This window comes from Rhinolophus sinicus, linkage group LG02, assembly GCF_036562045.2.
Source record: "Rhinolophus sinicus isolate RSC01 linkage group LG02, ASM3656204v1, whole genome shotgun sequence".
In the NCBI taxonomy this organism is placed as follows: domain Eukaryota; kingdom Metazoa; phylum Chordata; class Mammalia; order Chiroptera; family Rhinolophidae; genus Rhinolophus; species Rhinolophus sinicus.
In genome coordinates this window covers 158,797,981-158,818,492 of record NC_133752.1, presented here as the reverse complement: position 1 = coordinate 158,818,492, position 20,512 = coordinate 158,797,981, and the positions used below count along the sequence as shown (strand labels likewise).

The 20,512-nt window shown below is 34.1% G+C and overlaps 1 protein-coding gene across 1 annotated transcript in view; it reads right to left on the bottom strand.

Moving 5' to 3' along the window:
• SYT10 (synaptotagmin 10) overlaps positions 1-20,512 on the bottom strand; it is a 63,295-nt gene that overhangs the window by 20,302 nt on the left and 22,481 nt on the right. The window contains exon 3 of the mRNA XM_019736536.2: positions 10,427-10,994. Within this exon, the coding sequence (XP_019592095.1) occupies positions 10,427-10,994 (568 nt within the window). The remainder of the gene's footprint in view (positions 1-10,426; positions 10,995-20,512) is intronic.

The following is a 20,512-nucleotide window of genomic DNA, read 5'->3' as shown; positions in this document are numbered from 1 at the left end:
AAGAATGAGTAAAGGTGAAGGGAATTAAAAACAGAGAGAAATGCACATAATGAGGCTTGGAGTTTCCAACAATGACCAGAAGGTCAAAGAGAGACCACTGGCTCTGGCAATGCCACAGGATTATTTAAACAGCAACACACTGACCTTATTCTAATGACTCCTCAGGAATACTTACTTAGATTAACCCTGATTCTGTGCAGTCAGGGTGATATCCATTTCCATGGCTAATAACAATTTCCTAGAGGGGATGCATTTCATTTTTAAAGGGATAATACAAAAACATAATGTATGTCATGGGTCCAGTTTGCAGCCTGACACAGTAGATGCTCAAAACAAAAACAAAACACTACAAAACACTATTTTTTCCTTGTTTAAAACAATTTTTTCTGGGGCCAGTGACAATCATAAAGTTGATGCTTAATAAAAAGTTTATTGAATGAATAAATGAATGAATAAATCATAAAAGCATCAGGTTTGGTCATGACTTCAGTGGCAGCAAGAACATCTGTTTGAAGGAGTGACGATTAATTATTACTAAGGAAGGAGGGAACAAGTGAGCAAATAGCAACACTGTTAACAGGTGCTGTGGGCTTTGTGGGTGGAACCCCCAGAACTGTGCAAGAACATGTCCATTACGGTGGCCCTAAGAGGACAATAAACTAATACTCATAATAGTTTTGAGTCATTGAAAGATATACTTAGGGTTTGGGGAGCTCAAGTTAGGGGATATTTATCTATCAGTTTTATTGAACTTTATTTCTCTATAGATTCCTCTAGTCTAGTGTGATCTGAGATAATGTTTGCTATAATTCTATAGTACATTGGATTTCAGAATCAAGTGTATTCCTAAGGTGTATAAATTGCTTTTTCTTTTTTTTTGCACATATGGTCGTGTCCTCCAACCTGCCAGCACAAGCAGTCTAGTGACTCTGGGAGGCAAATGAGAACAGGGAGGAAGCTAATACAAATTAGAAAATATAATTAACGTTATAACCTCCAGATTCTAACCCACTGCCTTCTTTTTCTTTTCAAGAACCATATGATTTCACTGATATGTGACATATAAACCAAAAACAACAAAAGAACAAGACAAACAAATGAGAAATAAGAACCACAATTTTTGCACAGCACTTCCTGCTTTTTCTCCTTCTCCCAGTATTCTGATTAAATCAGATTTCATCGTGTTCAATGAGGGTGAGGGCAGGCACAGGCAAGAGGGCTCTATTACAAAACCTAGTTAGATTCCTGCATTTTTATATCACAGTTTTCATTATTGAGTTTTTCCTGCCATCTCCACTTAAAGACAGAAAATGCTCACCAGGTGCCCTTCAGGAGGACTCGCTTGTATTTCTGCGAGAAAGAAGAAATGCACTTTGTATTAAGCACATGATATTAAGAACTGTGCTTGGTTGGCCACAGTACAAAGTCCAGGTGAAATGTTGCTGAAGTCAGGGCAGAAAAGGGCAGAGAACATGGCAGGTTAGAGATGGGGTAATTGCAAACCCCGTCTTAGCATTAAGTGATTAACAGTCACAACCCAGAGCTGCTATCGCCAGGGATGCTATTTAATAGTGCTGTGTTTCTGCTCAGTGGGAGAACCATTTTCAGCTCCCAATGCAGGCGGGACATATCTCTGCCTGCCAAAATGGTTTAGCTCTTATTCTATCTGACACAATGGTAGACTTAGCTACCAGGAGTCATAAAGTGCTCAGGTTGTAGAGACAGATCTGAGGCCTTAAAACAGCCTTTCCTGGACTTCACAAAGCAAATCTCATAATTACCTGTGTAATAAGGAGCCTAAAGCAAAGAGGGGAGAGCCCAATATAGTCACTGGGACAAGTGCAATTTTAGACGTAAGAAGAGGATACAAATTTGTTATGAACTCTTCGCTTTATCATACTGGTTAAGAGCTATCTTAAGCTTCTTGGTGAAAGGAACTGGAGTGTTATTCTCAAACTTTAATCATTATTTATAGATGGGATGTAGAAACCGGTGTAATAAACTGTATACAGCTCTCCTTAGAGTGTTTGATGCTTTTAAATACCTTTACAAAATCCCCAATTAAAGGAAGCCCTCTCAGTATTGCTATATGTAGACACTTAGACTGGATAAAGTTGGCTTCACTATTCTACAGTCTACCTTAAATTGGTTCACATGGTTTCACCCTTGCACCCCAAAGTCTATTCTCCATATAGTAGCCAGAGATTTTACTGGTATTGGCACAAATTTAAGTTTAGATGTGCATTAACTTTGAATTTTTTGTGTTGTGAAACAGAACAGGAATCGACTGTTTAAACAGATACTAAAAGTCTAATGTAATCATTGATGGGGGCTATTTAAAGTTAAACCCAATTTACCTGCAATAGTCCATGTGAAATGCAAAGGTAGTCAAAATAGACTGAACAGACACCAATGCCTTGTCTTCTAAATGTATGCAGATATGATTTAATTTTAAAAGTAAGATAATAAACTGGTGATTTATTGAATACCAAATTTATGAGATCAAGTTCCTTTTAACAGTCTGCCTGAGTTAAGCAGGTGTTAAGGTCAAGAAGAATCAAGCTTTGGGAACTCTCATAATTTTGTGATAGTCTATGATAAGCTCTATTATTTTACACTTAACTTTAATTTTATATTACAATATAGTTACTTCCTATCAATTCTTGCAAATGACTGAAAAACCTTATAGATAGGTTCATGGAATTTATTTGCATCATTTGAGTTAATAATCCATTAATGGTGGTTCATTAGCATATGGGATATCTGTGACACTCCAGGGCCAAGTTTACTGCAGAGATGAAATAGAAAATTAGGAATCTTCACAGAGGAGCAGATGTGGGTTCATTGTCCCAATTTGCAGGCCTTTGCTACAGTAGCGCCTGCTGTACCTGGGAGATCTAAGGGAGACAGCCTCCGACCAAAAAGCTTTACACCCCACTGCCCTGCCTTCCACCACACTTTTTTCCTTAGGATGGAGGTTGGAATTTTGCCACACTTTAAAATGTTATTGGCTAACACATTACTCCATAGTTAACAAACTTTAGAAGAGAATTCATTGATAGCTAAATGCAAAACAATCTATAGTATTATTCTGATCCTGGGGGAGATCCAGGATGACTGGAGGAAAAATTAAAAATATATCACTAGAAATAAGAAGACAAATTAAAAATATTTTTTAAATATTTAAAGAAATTTTCGTCATGTGTAATAAAATATAGTACTTCAAACCAAAGTTCAGTTAGTACATCTAGTACTCTGAATAGCTGGCACAATGAATACAACAATTTTTTTGTATTTGTCATATCAAGGTCTACTCTTTCAAACAATACGAGACAGTTCCTTAGACGATAACAGATTCAAGCACTTTATAACTGTAAAACCGCTCAGTGTGGTTATACAAACACATTTTCCATTCTTGTGAAAATTTCTAAGTGTCTAAAACACAGAGCTGAAAAAGTGTTCATTGACTAGGTGGGTAAATAAATAAATATGCAAACTGAAGTTGGTTCTGTTCAAAAAAGGGAAAACTTTTCCGTATCTACTATACTTTCCCTATACTTTCAATGGCTCTTGAGTGTGTATGAGAAAATTATGTTTAAATATTCAAAATATATTAGTCTGTATAATGATTGACTTTTTGAAAAAGATTAAAAATTTGAGTACTCACATAGTTGAAAAATAAGATGCGTATAAAGCAATATGGTGCAAATTATTCCTTTTCCATATTCATACATTTTCTACCATTTTTTGCCAATAGGCAACTACTATTATTAAATGCTTTGTGTGATAGACTTTTTTGTATATATAACAGTATGTGAATGTATATTTCTCCTTCCCATAACAGAAACAGTGGCATAGGGTACACACTGCTCTTCAGTGTGATTTTCCCCTATGTTGGAGCTATTTCTACATTAAAGCAATAGGTGATTGGCTTGACACATTTGTGATACATAGTGGGATGATTCCTAAAGTGAAAATTGTTTTCCACAGACTAAAGACACACCTTTATTATTTCCTTTCTCATTCAATCTCAAATTAAAAAAAAAAGCCCGCTAATTCCTGATAAGAATATCAATCCTTTTTGTACAGAAATAATTTATTAGTAATGAAATTATGAATATCTAATATGTGGCTCTTGTTTCAACCTGATAGGATTTTTGACAATTAAAAATATTCCTGGTTTATGTTACATATGAATTTGTACCATACACTAAATAATTTCTTAATTTTTTTGTCTACAGAAAGTAGTTAATGTTAGCAAATGATACCAAACATGTTTATTAATTTGTAGACAATAGGTACATCATTGCATTGTGTTTTTTTCTCCTCTGATGGTGGTAGATTTGTATTTAAATTCTTACACTTGGCCTTCTATAAAAATTTGCTAAGTTAATTTATTCAAAAAATACTTATTGATTAACCCCTAAGCGTTCATATTTGCTGTGAGGAAGGCAAGAGAGGCACAAGATGCTTTCTGTCTTCCAGAAGCTGAGGGGCAAATGGCAGACATAAGGTGTATACTTGCAGAATGTTTAAATAATTGCAGCAGACAACGCTTGCATTAGCATATATTTGCTTCTTTCCATTTCCAATGTTACTAGCCTCAATCAGACATTATTTCATCTCATCTAGACTGCTGTGTTAAGACTCTTACCTGGCCCCCTGTATTGCACAACCTCCCACTCCTACCCACTATATACACCCAGTTGCCATACAAGATAATGGCTCCAGTGGTTTCACTCTCCTGATAAAAACAAAATAAATACAAACCCTAATGTTACTAAAGGTCTTCCTGATTGTAGTATAAATATAACATTCTACTTTGTGTTCCCTTTAGTTCCTTGTTCATCCCATATTCCCACTTACAAGTCTACTTTTTTCCTCTGAAAACATTCTACTCTTAATTTATTTCTTTTTCCTCACGTGTTTTCTCTTCAAGGAACATCCACCTCCTTTTTTTCAGAGTTCTGTTGTCATCCAAGGGTGATCTTAAATACCATTTTCATCTGAGCTACAATCTGTACCAAAAAGCATGTTTGTGTGTCTGTGTGTATGTTTGCAGACAAGACCACACTTCTTGAGGTTATCAGGAAAAGATTGTGTAGTACTATTTATACGTTGGAAAATATTTCTTTGTTTACTTGTTTTTTTCCATTAGACTAAAGTTCTTGACTAAATGTTGTATTTTACTAGCCATTGTTTCCACTTTGTATACAGAAGATTCTCAGTATATATTCATGTTATCAAACTGAAATTATTTCGATTGAATACTGCAGAAAAACGATTTCATTTAATAAACTGGCCCAGCAAGATTTTTTTGAAGAGGCCTTGTACAAGCCTTTGGAAGTATGGAAAAAAAATGCGACAAAGACTCCATGATGAAAATTTGTTGGAAAGAGACACATAAAATAATTAAAAACAACAATCACAAAAAATCAGCAACTCTCACTTCCATAGAGTTCCATTTTCAACAATAATAAGATACCACTGGCTTGAAGAAAGAAAAAGAGGTCTGTGGCATTTACACTGATATGACAGTAAAGCACAACTTAATGATACTAAGGAGATTCATTAAAAATTAAAAATATGTTACAATATAGACCATAATATAATGGTTACCAGAGGAAAAGGGGTTGGGGGGAGGATGAAGAAGGTAAAGGGAGTCAAATATATGATGACAGAAGAAGACTAGACTTTGGGGGGTAAACACACAATGCAATATAAAGATAATGTATTATAGAATTGAACACCTGAAAAGTATATAATGTTCTTAACTAATATTACCCCAATAAATTTAATTAAATAAAAAATAAAGATATTATTAACTATTTCTTTTCAAATCAATGACAAAATATTTTTTTAACTAAGCTTTGGATTATTTAAATTGGAGAACTGCAATTATACAAAGGCACTCTTTAAAAACTCATATATGATTATCTCAAGTAAGAACCTTAAATTACAATAATGATTTTTCAAGACCTGTGCTTAACTAGGTAGTTATTTACCTATACTTTTCATCAGTGTCCCCTAATATAAAGATAGCTAATACTTGATTGAAATATATGTTTTATCTGTTACATATTTTTTTTTTTTTTTGTATCTATGCCCACATAATTCATCACCTTTGCAGGTCTCTAGAGGACTTGAATGAGTGAGGGCATATGAATATATTTCTTTCTATTTCTTTCCTTTTTTCAAACTTCTTTGTAGAAAACTGTATAATTTCTGTATGAAATTAATAAAGTTAAAGATGTGTAAGAAAAAAAAGTTTCTGAAGCAAATTTCAACCCACATCAGTTTTTTTTATTAATCTGAAAATATAAAGTTGCTTAATGATTTTTAAAAACTAAAGAAAGATTTTAATTAAATATTACACTAACCACAAAGATGATACTGGTGTATATTGTGAACTTTGGTCCGATAGCCAAAACATTTAGGTTTCATTACTATCCTTCCAATAAGAAAAAGCCATAAGCAGTACCTAGAACAGTGTGTGGCTCAATATCCCAGTTAAAGAGAAATGTCATTTGACTAGAATAATGTAATAATACATTTTATTATCTGCCTACTTCTTTTTATATCCAGAACACTAAAATGAAAATGTTTAAAGGCGTGGTATGCAGAATAAAGTCACCCCCAAAGATGGCCATGTGCTGATTCCTAGAATCTGAATATGTTACATACATGGTAAAAGGAACTCTGCAGATGTGATTAAGATTATAAACCTTGAAATGGGGAGATTATCCTTTATTACAAACACCAGCCTACTCTAAACCAAGGAATGCTACTGGCCTCTAGAAGCAGGAAAATACAAGGAAATCGATCTCCCCTAAAGGCTCCCAAAAGAAATGCAGTCCTGCCAATAGCTTGATTTTAGTCCAATAAGAATCATATGATTTCACTGATACGTGGGATATAAAACTGAAAACAACAAAGTAACAAGGCAAACAAATGAAGAAACAAAAACTCATAGACACAGACAATAGTTTAGTGGTTACCAGAGGCTAAGCAGGGACGGGAGTGGTAGATGAGGGTAATAGGGATCAAACATATGGTGATGGAAGAACTGAATCTGGGTGGTGAACACACAATGTGAGATGTAGATGATGTATTACAGAATTAATCACCTGAAACCTATGTAACTTTACTAACCATTGTCACCCCAATAAACTTTAATTTAAAAAAAAGACCCATGTTAGACTTCTAACCTACAGAACTGTAAAATGATAAATCTGTGTTGTTTTAAGACACTAAATTTGTGGTAGTTTTTACAGCAGATATAGAAAATTAATATATCAGGAATATGGGATAGTTAAAAATACAATTAAAGAATTTATTAATATTTACCCCCAAACAAATGTTTTATTAGCAGTCAAACATTGAAGTTTCCATAAATAATTCCTACTTTTTAAAAACGGACCAAAAATTTACAAATGTAAAAAGAAAAACAAACAAATAATAAAAATCACTGTCAATCTCTAAGAAGTTTACACTAATTTTTAGACGTCATTTGGGGATTACTTACCTTTGAACCTAAATATACGAATAGAACACGCTTCATGAAATTTTTTGCATCTCTAGTAATTAGAGCATGCCAAACACATAGTAGGCACTCAGCAAATATTTGTTGAATGACTAAAGGAAATAATACAAGATTGAGGAATCAAGAGAAATAATCTAACAATTATCTGCATTTGTAGAAGTCTAGAAGGTGTCATGTTTTTAAAAACAGTAAAAACCACTGCTCACCACTTTTCCCCCTGTGGGAATATCAGTAATAAGGTAAAAAACAATATGGAATCAAAAAAGCCTTAATATCTTTGAAATATATTTCAGTTTCAAAATTTCTTCTTTGTTCCATAATACATATAGCAATGAGGACCAGAAAATAAAAACCCAACAACTGAAAATGTTATGATGATGTAATGGCACAATAAATTGTAAAATTAATTTATCCATATAATTTATAGCGAAAATATAATGACCTCAAATACTGATTGTAATTAGTAAAATGTTGATATGGGGAGAAAATACAAAAGGAATTACTTTTAATTAAAAAGTAATTTTCTTTCCATAGCGGGTTCAAAGAGGATCTCAAAGGCAAGGAAAGTAAAAGTTAAAATAAAGGAATGGGATTATATCAAACTAAAAAGCTTTTGTACAGCAAAAGAAACCATCAACAAAACAAAGAGGCAACCAACCAAATGCGAGAAGATATTTGCAAACAACACCTCTGATAACGGGCTAAAATCCAAAATATATAAGGAAATCATACAGCTCAACAACAGAAAAACAAACAATCCAATTAAAAAATGGGCAGAGGACCTGAATAGACATTTCTCCAAAGAGGTCATACAGATGGCCAATAGATATATGAAAAGATGTTCAACGTCACTAATCACCAGAGAAATGCAAATAAAAACCACAATGAGATATGACCTCACACCAGTTAGAATGGCTATCATCAACAAGACATGTAATAACAAGTGTTGGAGAGGCTGTGCAGAGATTTCTCAAAAAATTAAGAATAGAATTATCATATGGACCCAGCAATCCCTCTCCTGGGTATATATCCCAAAAATCTGAAAACATTTATCTATAAAGATATATGTGCTCTGATGTTCATTGCAGCTTTATGAGTATTTACGGTGTCCAAGACATGGAAACCACCAAAGTGTCCTTCGGTAGATGATTGGATAAAGAAGATGTGATATATATACACAACGGAATACTACTCTGCCATAAGAAAAGATGAAATAGTGCCATATGGGATAACATGGATGGATCCTGTCATTATTATGCTAAGCAAAATAAATCAGACAGAAAAAGTTGAGAACCATATGACTTCACTGATATATGGGATATAAAACTGAAAGCAACAAAGGAACAAAGCAAACAAATAAACAAAAACTCATAGACACAGACAACAGTTTAGTGGTTATCAGAAGGTAAGGGGGGAGGGAGATGGTAGATGAGGGTAAAAGGGATCAAATATATGGTGATGGAAGGAGAACTGACTCTGGGTTGTGAGTACACAATGTGATACATAGGTGATGTATTACAGAATTGTACACTTGAAATCTCTGTAATTTTACTAACCATTGTCACCCCAATAAATTTTAAGAAAAAAAGTATAATTTTCCTATTTTTAAATATAATCCTTTTTCTCTATTCATAACTTCCACATTTTAAGCTTATACATTATGACAAAACTTAGACAAAAGATGATAAATACATAAATACAACACGGGGGTAAAAATTAAATGCCTCCGTTTAAAAATCAACAAATCAAAACAATTCAGCAATCTCACCTAAGGGGCCAGTTCTCTAATTCTACTTCTATAATTCTATTCTGGACAAATAATCTCAAAGAAAAAAAAACAGATTTATGCAAAAAAGAACACAACAATTTTTAGCATAACAAAATTTATGCCTAACTCAAATGTCCAACAATAAGAAAATGGTTGGATAAATGAATACTATGTTTATGCATATGTCATACACTAAAACAAATATAGCACGAAAGTAAATCAGTGTGAAAAATTTTTAACTAAATTTCATCTTAATAATTTAAAAAATGCATAGAGAAAAATTAGAAAGCAATATGCATACCGTGTTTCCCCGAAAATAAGACCGGGTCTTATGTTAGTTTTTGCTCCATTAGGGCTTATTTTCAGGGCATGTCTTATTTTTTTCATGTACAACAGTCTACATTTATTCAAATACAGTCATGTCATCTTCTTCTGGAACATCATCATCACGTACTAAATGCATCTGCCTGGCTGAGATCTTAACTGGGGCTTATTTTCGGGGTAGGTCTATTTTCAGGGAAACACGGTATATATAAATATATATAATTGGTAGCATTGTATTTTAATTTATGCTGTGTTTTTTGTCCAAATTTTCAATATTAAAGCTATTATTTTATAATCAGAAGAAGCATTTTGCAATACAAACAAGAGTTCTAAGTAAACAGTCATTTCTCAATCATTCAGCATTTCAAATACTGTAATCATATCTATTCCACAAAAGCTTCTGAAGGAATGGGCTCTTTTAGACCAAACTAAGGATTTTTTGAAATAGCATCAAAGTACATTTTAGGTTTGATCTGAGGAACAAAGTCATTTAAAATAATTAAAGTAAGTATTAACTATGAGGTAATTGAGTGCTAAAAATAGGTGATAAATAAATATTTTACAAGAGAAAAGACCTACTACTTTTGGTAATTTACAAGAGCTGTTTATATATATTCTGTGAGGCGCCTGAATTATTATTATGTATGTAATCAAATCCTACCTTTATAGGTTCTTAGCACATAAATTTCAGTAATTTTGTAAACTTATTCCAATAAGCTGGGTAATACTTAGTTTTAGTTTTTGACTGCAAATCAAATAAAAAGCAATATATTGGTGTAACTATTACTTACTGTGGTAGCACAATGAATATCTTTCCATACTGTAGCTTCCCTGGAGAGATCAGAGACTTCAAACAAATTATCAACAATCACTTCGCCAATCATGTCATGTCTAGAAAATCTGTCAAAGTCATATACACTGAAATGTAGTTTTCGGTTGCTTAGTTGATCATATGCTACAGGAAAATGAAAAGTTTCATCAAATAGAGGATTTAAAGTCTTTCTGTGCACGCGGGTCTGATATTTCTTTTTCCTATCTGGAAGAAGATACATCTTCACATAAGGATCGGAAGTTCCTGTGAAGTCTTTAGCAGGAAGATCTAAGGCTTTGATAATTTTAACAACTAGAAGTTCGTTTTCATAATCATACTGGAGGGTAAAGTTAAGCTTTCCACAGGTTTTGACATCTTCTTTCCTGTTGCCCTCAGAGTCAACTGATTTCTGTTTGTAGAGCTCTGGTTTTATCCTCCCAATGCTGGTTGTCGTTTCTCCTCTTTGTACAATGGGTTCTGTGCCCATGCTAAAATCAACACTGGAAACCTGCATTTGCCTTGGTAGGTGTCTCCTGAAGGAATTGTGGCTGTATACACACATATACACAAGATCATTTAGGTAGACTATTGGTGACAATATTAAACGTTAGCATATAAACTATCCCCCGCTCCAAGGATAATAAAAGCATTATATCTGTATCAACACACACACACACACACACACACGCACACACACACACTGAAAGAGTTACTTTTGAAAAACTGAAGATGCAATATTCAAAGGACAATCTCCTAAAATTACAGAAACACACAAATGTAAATATTTATGAGCTTTTGAAATTTTGTACTCAATCATAAGCACTAATTAAATACAATTGTAAATAATAACAATTACCAGCAAAATTCAACATTCCACAAAATACTGTGAATCATCAATCATCTGGGTATATGTAAAGGTAAGTATTATATAGGCAAATCATATAGATGCTGGTTTCTTTTCATTTGGATATTTATGTCTCATGAATTTCATGTTTTATTGACTACAGCATTAAAATAAAAAATGTAAGTCCACATATTCTTTTAACATGTTAATTATTTCTAACATTTAAGATAACTAAGTGAATATTTACTTTAAAAAGGAACATATAGTTGTGACAGCCCAAATAAGCACATTTTCCTTTTTTCACCCTGGAATAGGCTCCAGAAATTCTAAGAATAAAAAAAAAAATGTAAAATTTTAGAATTTGGGACCAATATAATAAAGTTTCCAAAATTCAAACTGGCTTTCCTATAGTCACTGTTACTATTCATCCACTCAACAGTTGTAGAACATTAGCTATGTAAGCTTCCTAGCATTTTGTAAATGTGATTTACATTAAGATCTACTTCTCTTAATACATCCTCCATAATTTCTGACATGATATGTGTCAACTTATTTGAATCCTCAAGGCTTAGTCCCAGGTCTTCTTTTCTCTCTTTGATCTCTCCATCAGACTAATGGTCAGTTCTTGGGCTACAATTGCTATCTTAAATCTGACCGTTATCTAGATATATCTCAGCTACAAAAACTCCTAGTCCCATATCTTCATATCTGCAAAGGAGATTTGAAAATGGAAGTCTTAATTTTGCCCCCATCTCAAGCTAACTCATTATTTTCTCCCTTTTGCTTCCAAACTAGTTCTCTCTTCCACAATCTCCGACAACAGCACTAACATTTTTATCAGTCATTCATGCTAGGAAACCTGCAGGATGCTTTGAATCACTTTTCCTTTGTCCATGAGATTTACTCAACTACTACATCCAGTTGATGTTTGCTTTGAGACACCTCATGTAATTGTCCATTCAGTTCCAATGTGCACTGCTACTCAGTCCAGATCCTCATCACCTTATACTTCACTTTCTAGAGGAGCCCACAGCTGACTTTCCTTTTTCAGCTTTCTTACACTTAATATCTATCCAGCACTTACTTCAAAATCCTTACTCACTTCTGTTATCTAGTTCATCAGGTCTGCTTCTTTGATAGCACTAATACTGATGACACTGATTAAGAAGTGAGATATGTAGCCGGGATACTACTGAGAAGTAGGTAGGGGAGCTGAGAATGTTAAACATTGAAAGGACAAAAAGAAGCAGAGGCAGAGTAAAGATGGGATTAATGCTAGCTGTTTCCTAATAAATGAAGGACTATCATGACAGAATTAATAAGACTTTATGAAGTTATACGTAGGCAGACTTCAGCTTGATATAAGATAATGTTTAAAAATATCTAGAGCTGTCCAAAATGGCTCAGTAATGAACTTCCTCAAACAGGAAGTGTAAAAACAAAGATTAGATGTTGAAGGAAAAGATTTCTGTGTCAGGTGAGATGCTAGATGTCTGTCTAAGTGGTTTCTAACACTTAATTTCTATGATTTTCTATCAGTCTATGGTGATTTGATAATTTTATTGGTCTAAATATTCATGACATCATTATTATGTATATTAATAAAATAAAATTGGTTAAAATCAGAATAATAATCTGAGGAGTTCCAAGTCCACTCTCTTACATTTAATTAACTTATTTTCTATAAATGGACTGAAATACTGAACTATTTAAGCACCATAAAAAAGCTTAGAGTTGTACTGAAACTAATTCAACCGCTCTATAGTCACCTTTTATACAAATAAAGAAGACAAACCAAAATGAGCTGTGTAAGAACCAGCAACTCTTTGCCTGTTACTGTATTATTTATAGACTTCTCAAAAAGTTTTTTAAAAGGAACCATAGAAAGCCTCTTCAATAAATGGTGCTGGGATAATTGGAAAGCCACATGCAAAAGCATGGAACTAGACTGCTATCTGTCACCATGTACCAAAATTAACTCAAAATGCATCAAAGACCTAAATATAAAACCTGAAACAATAAGCTGCATTGAAGAAAACATAGGTGCTAAACTTATGGACCTTGGGTTCAAAGAGGATTGTATGAATTTGATCTCAAAGACAAAGGAAGTAAAAGCTAAAATCAATGAACGGGACTATATCAAACTAAAAAGCTTCTGCACAGAAAAAGAAATCATCGACAAAATAAAGAGACAGCGCCTGCGATAAGGGGCTAATATCCAAAATATATAAGGAACTCATACAACTCAACAACAAAAAACAAACAATCCAATTAAAAAATGGGCAGAAGACCTGAAGAAACATTTCTCCAAAGAGGACATACAAATGGCAAATAGACATATGAAAAAATGCTCAACATCACTAATCATCAGAGAAATGCAAATAAAAACCACAATGAGATATCACCTCACCCCATTCAGAATGGCTATCATCAACAAGACAAATAGTAACAAGTGTTGGAGAGGCTGTGGAGAAAAACGAACCCTCATACACTGTTGGTGGGAATGCAGATTGGTGCAGCTGCTATGGAAGGCAGTGTGGAGCTTCTTCAAAAAATTAAGAATAAAATAACCATATGACCCAGTAATCCCTCTCTTGGGTATATACCCCAAAATCAGAAAGCATTTATCTGTACAGATATATGTGCTCCGATGTTCATTGCAGCCTTATTTACTATGGCCAAGACATGGAAACAAGCAAAATGTTCTTCTATAGATGATTGGACAAGGAAGATGTGGTATATATTCATATACACAATAGAATACTACTCTGCCATAAGAAAAAATGAAATAGTGCCGTTTGATACAGCATGGATGGATCTTGAGAATATCATGCTAAGTGAAATAAGTCAGACAGAAAAAGTCGAGAACCATGTGACATCACTCATATGTGGGATATAAAACTGAATGCAAGAAAGGAACAAGACAAACAAATAAAGAAACAAAGTAGAAGAAAGTAGGGAAAGTAGAAGAGGGTAAAAGGGGTAAAATATATGGTGATGGAAGGAGAAATGACTCTGGGTGGTGAGCACACAATGTGATATATAGATGATGTGTTACAGAATTGTTACTTGAAACCTATGTAATTTTACTAACAATTGTCACCCCAATAAATGTTTCATATTTATATAGGCTTTTTAAAAAAATTAAAGTTTACTGGGGTGACCATTGTTAGTAAAGTTACACCGGCTTCGGGCGTACAATTCTGTAATACATCTTCTATAGCTCACATTATGTTTTCACCACCCAGAGCCAGTTCTCCTTACATTACCATATATTTGCCCAATAAATTTTAATTAGAAAAAAAAAAGGAACTACAATTCAGCACATGACATATATCACAAACTAAGATAATGGTTGAGACTGGCAAAGTGATGGAAGAGTGTGACAGGTGAAAATACACTGCAGGAGTTTTGGATGATCTCTTCCTCAGCCTTCTGCTTAGCCCCAGTGTCCAAAAGAGAGGGCTTCAGGGTCCTGTCTTGAGAATTACATAGAATAAAGAAGAAAGCTTAAGGAAAAATATGATATTCCAGTATTTAGAATGGGAGATAATTATATCCAATGAGAATATGGGACGAAATAAAGGAGAATAATAAAAGACAGGAAAAAGGAAGGACATATACACTGTAAAATTTTCAGAATAAAAAATTAAAGTGTGACCTTACTCTTCAGATTTTGCCAATAAGGGCTAATATATTGAGTGCTTAGTTATGTGGCACGTACAGACGTAAATTCTTCAACTCACTTGATCCTCCTGTAACCCTATGTGGTACTTACCATTATGTTCCTCATTTTACAAATGACGACACTCAGGCACAAGAGGTAAGTAACTAATTTAAAGTTACATGGGTAGGCAGGTGCTAAAATTTAAATTTGACCAATTGGATTAAAGCAGTCTGGGTCTAGCGGCTATAATCTCAACCACCATGTTGTAACGTCATAGTGATGGTTATCCCATTTGATTAATTTATTCCAAAAATTAGTCATTCTAAGTAACCATAAAATAATAAATGATTTTATGTATGTTTTTCCACTTAAACATAACATATATTATAATAATTTAATCCACTAAGATGCAAAGTTTACTTGGTTAAAATAGCTGGAGATTTTTTTTTAGAGAGAGATATTTTAAACTTCTTTGAAGTTACCATTAATTGAAAGGGAGCAAAGATGTTTAATTTGTAGATAAAATTATGATGAGACATGTACAAAATTCTTATCAAGTTTATAGTTTTTGCAGTCCTTATTTGATAAGAAATAATAAGTTTTGAAAATACTAAGTAGCAAAGTGGAATTTGTAAGGTAATTTATTCTGTAGTATATTTAAAAAATTAAGCTAATAATAATAAAAAAATTATTGCTATGTAAAAAAACACACTAGGACTACTTTATCTCAGATGAGGGAATTAACTCCTAATTAAAACTATACTGAATTTAAGACACAATACTTTAGTTACTGTATCTAAGTGAATATATACATATATATATAAGTCCTTAACTGGCTTTTGTTTTTGAAATAGAATTGGTGTTTTAACCATTTCCCATCTTTCATCAATAAACATTGTTCCTCTTAAAAGGAGGTGAAAAAATTACCTACAATAAAAATACTGAAAATAATCATCATTAATAAACACCATTAAATGATGAATAATACATCTCTCTCACCTCTCTAGCTTCATTAAAGCTTGAAGTGATGTTTCTTTAGGTTAATCCCATTTAAACGCATCAAGCATGCTATGAAATGTATTTTGACCGTTAATCTTTCCCAGATATACAGGATTAGGGGCTAAATTAGGGTCCGGGAACTATCAGAGAGCATTTATGAAAATACGATGAATTAAAAAAGGAATACAGGTAGTACATATTGTTGTGAATTGTTAAAAGGGTCCAGTTTATATATTCAATGTTCCTAAGAGATTTATAATATTTTATTAAATAATCTAATATTTCTACCCAAATGACTTTCACTTATGCAACATTATTTTTAATTTTTGTGAGCAAAAAACCTCCAAAAGTTAATTCCTCACTTTTTATAAGTTCATTCCATAACTTCACACTCACTCATGCTTTTCAATATAATGAAATTTTAATCTTCTATCCTCTCCCTAAAAATCAATAATTTTTTTCTTATGTCCCTGAATATAATTGTGCAGCTGTAAAGCCCCTTCTAACAGGAATCAGAGTAGTAACGTTTTTGTTCTAGTAAGCAAGTGCCCTAATTATAGGGTAAATAGTGCATATTTTAAGTTACAGTTCAGCTAGTCAGTTAAGAGAGGCTTTAATTATTACAATGTTAAACTATTACCATGACAACACAGATCTTTTTCTTCTTGCTTTCCTTTTTCTTCTGTTTCTCTTTTGGAAAGACAGTGATAAGTGGCTATTTAGTCTCACACAACTATCCAGCCAATCAAAGTACAGCTCATTTGATTATTACTGATCCCATTCTTACCCCTCAAATCTAGAAAAGCACCATTCAGTACTCTTTCAGATGGAGAAGGAAAATCTTGCCATTTTATCTGAACATCTAAGAGTAGCTAGCTAGATATAGTCACCGCATGCCCCTCTCTGATCAACAGGTCTTAGCTTTCTAGCTCAGATCCTCTTATACTTTAACTCACTAGAACCTCCACAGACTTTTATCACCGTTTCATAATCACCAATGCCTTAATATAATTTTTCCCTCTCTACCCAGTTTCAGTCCAGTGATTAATTATTAAAGCCACTGTCACACACACACATCCCCAATTCCCTTGTTGCTCTCTCTTTCTTAGTTCCAGGGCAAAACCACAGCACTGGTTGAATTCAACTCTCCATCATGGCTGCACTTACACATGAGCAAGTGAATACGACCGGAGAAAAAAACATAAAACAACTCTCACTGTTTCACTTCAAATTCAAGACCACATTCCTCATGTAGGCCCTAATGCTACACAGCAATCCATTCTCCCTTTCAATCTCCTAAATTCAAGAAGACAATTTCACTCCTTCTCACCTGTTTTCAAACCTCTATCATCTTCTTCCTCATTCCCAGTCTCAGTTAATGACCTTACTTCCCGCTTCACTGAAACAATTGAAGCAAAGAGCAGAAAACTTCCACAGACTCTCAGTACCTCCTCATCCCACCGATCAGCATCTGTACCCCTATCTTTTGCCTTCCAATTGATACTAAATTAACCACCCATGCTTCTACCTAAGGCCAGCCCCTCCACTTGTACACTAAGTCCCATTTTCTCTCATGTAACCTTCAAGCATGCTCCTCTCTGATTCCTGCATTCATTCTCCCTCTGTTGGATCATTGCCATCAGCATAACAGCATATTCTTATTTCTCCTATCTTAAAGGAACTTCTCTTCACTCCACTTTCTCTCTCTGAACTGCTCTGTTTCTCTAAAACATCTGCAGCAAACTCCTTTAGAATTGAGGACGGTATTTTCACTGTCCAATTTATCTCCTCCCATTCTAGTTAAACTGCCTCTAATTAGCTTTTCACATGCCCAACTCCAGTATCACTGCTCTTGAGAATGTCAACAAGTCTCCCTGACATTGCTAAACTCACAGGTAAATCCACAGTCCTCATCCCACCTGGTTTTATTAGAGTCTCTCTTGGTTGTTCACATACTCTCTTCACTTGGCTTCCAGGTTATTCCTTCCTGGCTTTCCTCCTACTTTACTAGTCTCTACTTCTTAGTCCACTATGCTGTTCCTGTTGTCTTAATACTAGAGAACCTCAGGGATTCAGCTCTGGTTTTCTCTTTTTTATCCACACTCACTTCTTTGATGATATCATCTCCTGGCTCTGGACACCACCTATATGTAGACCCTAAATTTATGTAAGTATCACAGATTCTCTCCAGAATTCCAGTCATTATCCAGTTGCCTCCTCGACTTCTCCATTTAGATGTATAATAGGATCTTTAAACTCAACAGGTCCAGCCTTCCCATTCTTGCCCCTCAAGATCACCCCATTCACAGTCTGGTCTATCGCAACTTGATCTTTCCAGAGGCTCAAGCCAAAGCCTTGGAGTCCTCCTGTCTCCTCACTTTTTACTCATATGCCACAGCTAATCTGTCAGGATATTCTGTTTGTCCTACCTTCAAGCTATATCCTGAATCATCCAGTTCTCACCATCTTTAACTACCATCTCCTTGGTCTGAACCACTATCACGTCTGGCCTGGACTACAGCCTCTTAGAGGTTTTTCTGCTTCTATGCTAATGCCTCCTTCAAAGTCTATTTTCAAAACAAGAGAGTTATCTTTTCAAAACATAAGTCAACCCATGCCACTCTTCTGATTAAAAACCCTCCAGTGGCTCTCCACGTTATTCAGAGTAAACATAAAACGGCTTAGCCCCTGCTACCTGTCTGAGTTTCCTCCTAGCATGGAGATGCTGCTTTGTCTGCTATAGCCACATTGGCCTCCTTGCTGCAGTTGAAACACAAATGGCAGGTTCTAGCTTCAGGGCCTTTGCACTGGCTGTCTCCTCTGCACAGAAAGCTCTCCCCAGAACCCTTCGTGGCCACCCACCTATTTCTTCACGTTTTTGCTCAAATGTCACCTTCTCAGCAAATTCTATCTTATCACATTTAAAATTGCAACACTGTCCCCCTCATTTAGACCTACGAATCTATTTATTTTGCACTATTATTTTCTATAGAATGTATTACTTTCTAATACATCACGTTATTTACTTGGTTATTTTGTCTGGTTCTTTCTTACAATAATGTGGTGGGGATTTTTGAGAGTTTTGTTCCCTAATGTGTACCAAATATTGAGAAAAATGCCTGGCATATAACAAGTGTTCAATGAATATGGTTGAATAAATTAATTAAATATTTTCCCCTGAAAAATTTAGCCATATCATTAACAATCCAATAATAGTAAAAGCTGTTTGGAGGAAAACTGTTTTCTTCTCAATTATGTAATAGGATGGTTAAAATTCATTTAAGTAACTTATCTCTATTCTGTTCAAATAATTTATAGGCAACTTGTCACTTAATAGCATTTAATGAAACAAATGTTCATTTACCCTGAAAATACTTGCCCCATGACCTTTCTCCATGTTAAAAAAAAAAGTGTAAAAAAATCCTAACAGATGATAAGCAATTGCCTTTGATATAATATATATTTAAAGGAATGCTCCAATGTAATCAGGTTGGAGAATATTATATGGTAGTTTTTGATCTACAAATAAAGTGCTGAGAACATATTTTATATTACAAGAAGTAATACAAAGTGAAGCCATATATATATATATATATATAAAAATTCTGAACAACTTGTCAAAATAATAAATCCAAGAACATTCTATTTAGTATTACTAGACGTCTAGAAGTTCTTTTTACCTTAATTATGTATTCTAACTCTAAATTTCTATGCTCAGTATGTCATTTAGGCCTTCCCTTACTTGGAAGAACGCTGCTAGCTATCATGAGCCAACCTCCCAGTGGGCTTAGCTAGCTTTTGGAGAAAATGTTTTAGTCCTCCAGGTGAATTCACCTACCACACTTTGTACCTCCACATCTTGAGCATACTGCAAATAGTGTATTGAAATTCCTTGTTTTCAGATAGTCTTCCATTCCCCAACCCTTTTACTAAATTATAATGGCCTTCATAATGGCAGAGTCAGTATTATTCATCTTTTCATGAATTTCATAATAACACATGCTAGGACTCAGGAAATGCCTCCCAAAGTTTGTACGAAAATAATTTACCCAAAGATTCCTGTGACTAACAGAATCAAACTTCCCAAGCATTATGTGGACTATGAAGAAGGAGGACCCAATCAATTTATAATTAGTGCTTTCAAAGAAGAGATAATATTTATCAGTGCCAGAAAACAAACTTTCCAAGTTTGTATCTATTTTGTAAGGTTCTGTCTCTGATTTTGGTTCAAAGAATCATCTCACTTTAGAAAAGAAGTTAGTGCGTACACAACTGCATATGTTTCAGAAAGGGGATTATTTAACTACCTCAACCACTTGCCCAGCATGATTCATGAAATTTTATTTCAAGGACATAGATCTCAGGTCCTCCCATTGTTCTGGACAAGTACTGCTTCTTGATATCCTAGTTAACTATACATACACCTTTTAAACTCTCACTTGATGTTCAATCCTGTTTTCCGTTTCTTACAGTGTCCTGGAATGGATAATTGCAATTTTTGCTATCTATCGTTTTAGAGAAATTTAATTAAAAAAAAAATCTCTTAAAGAAAACTA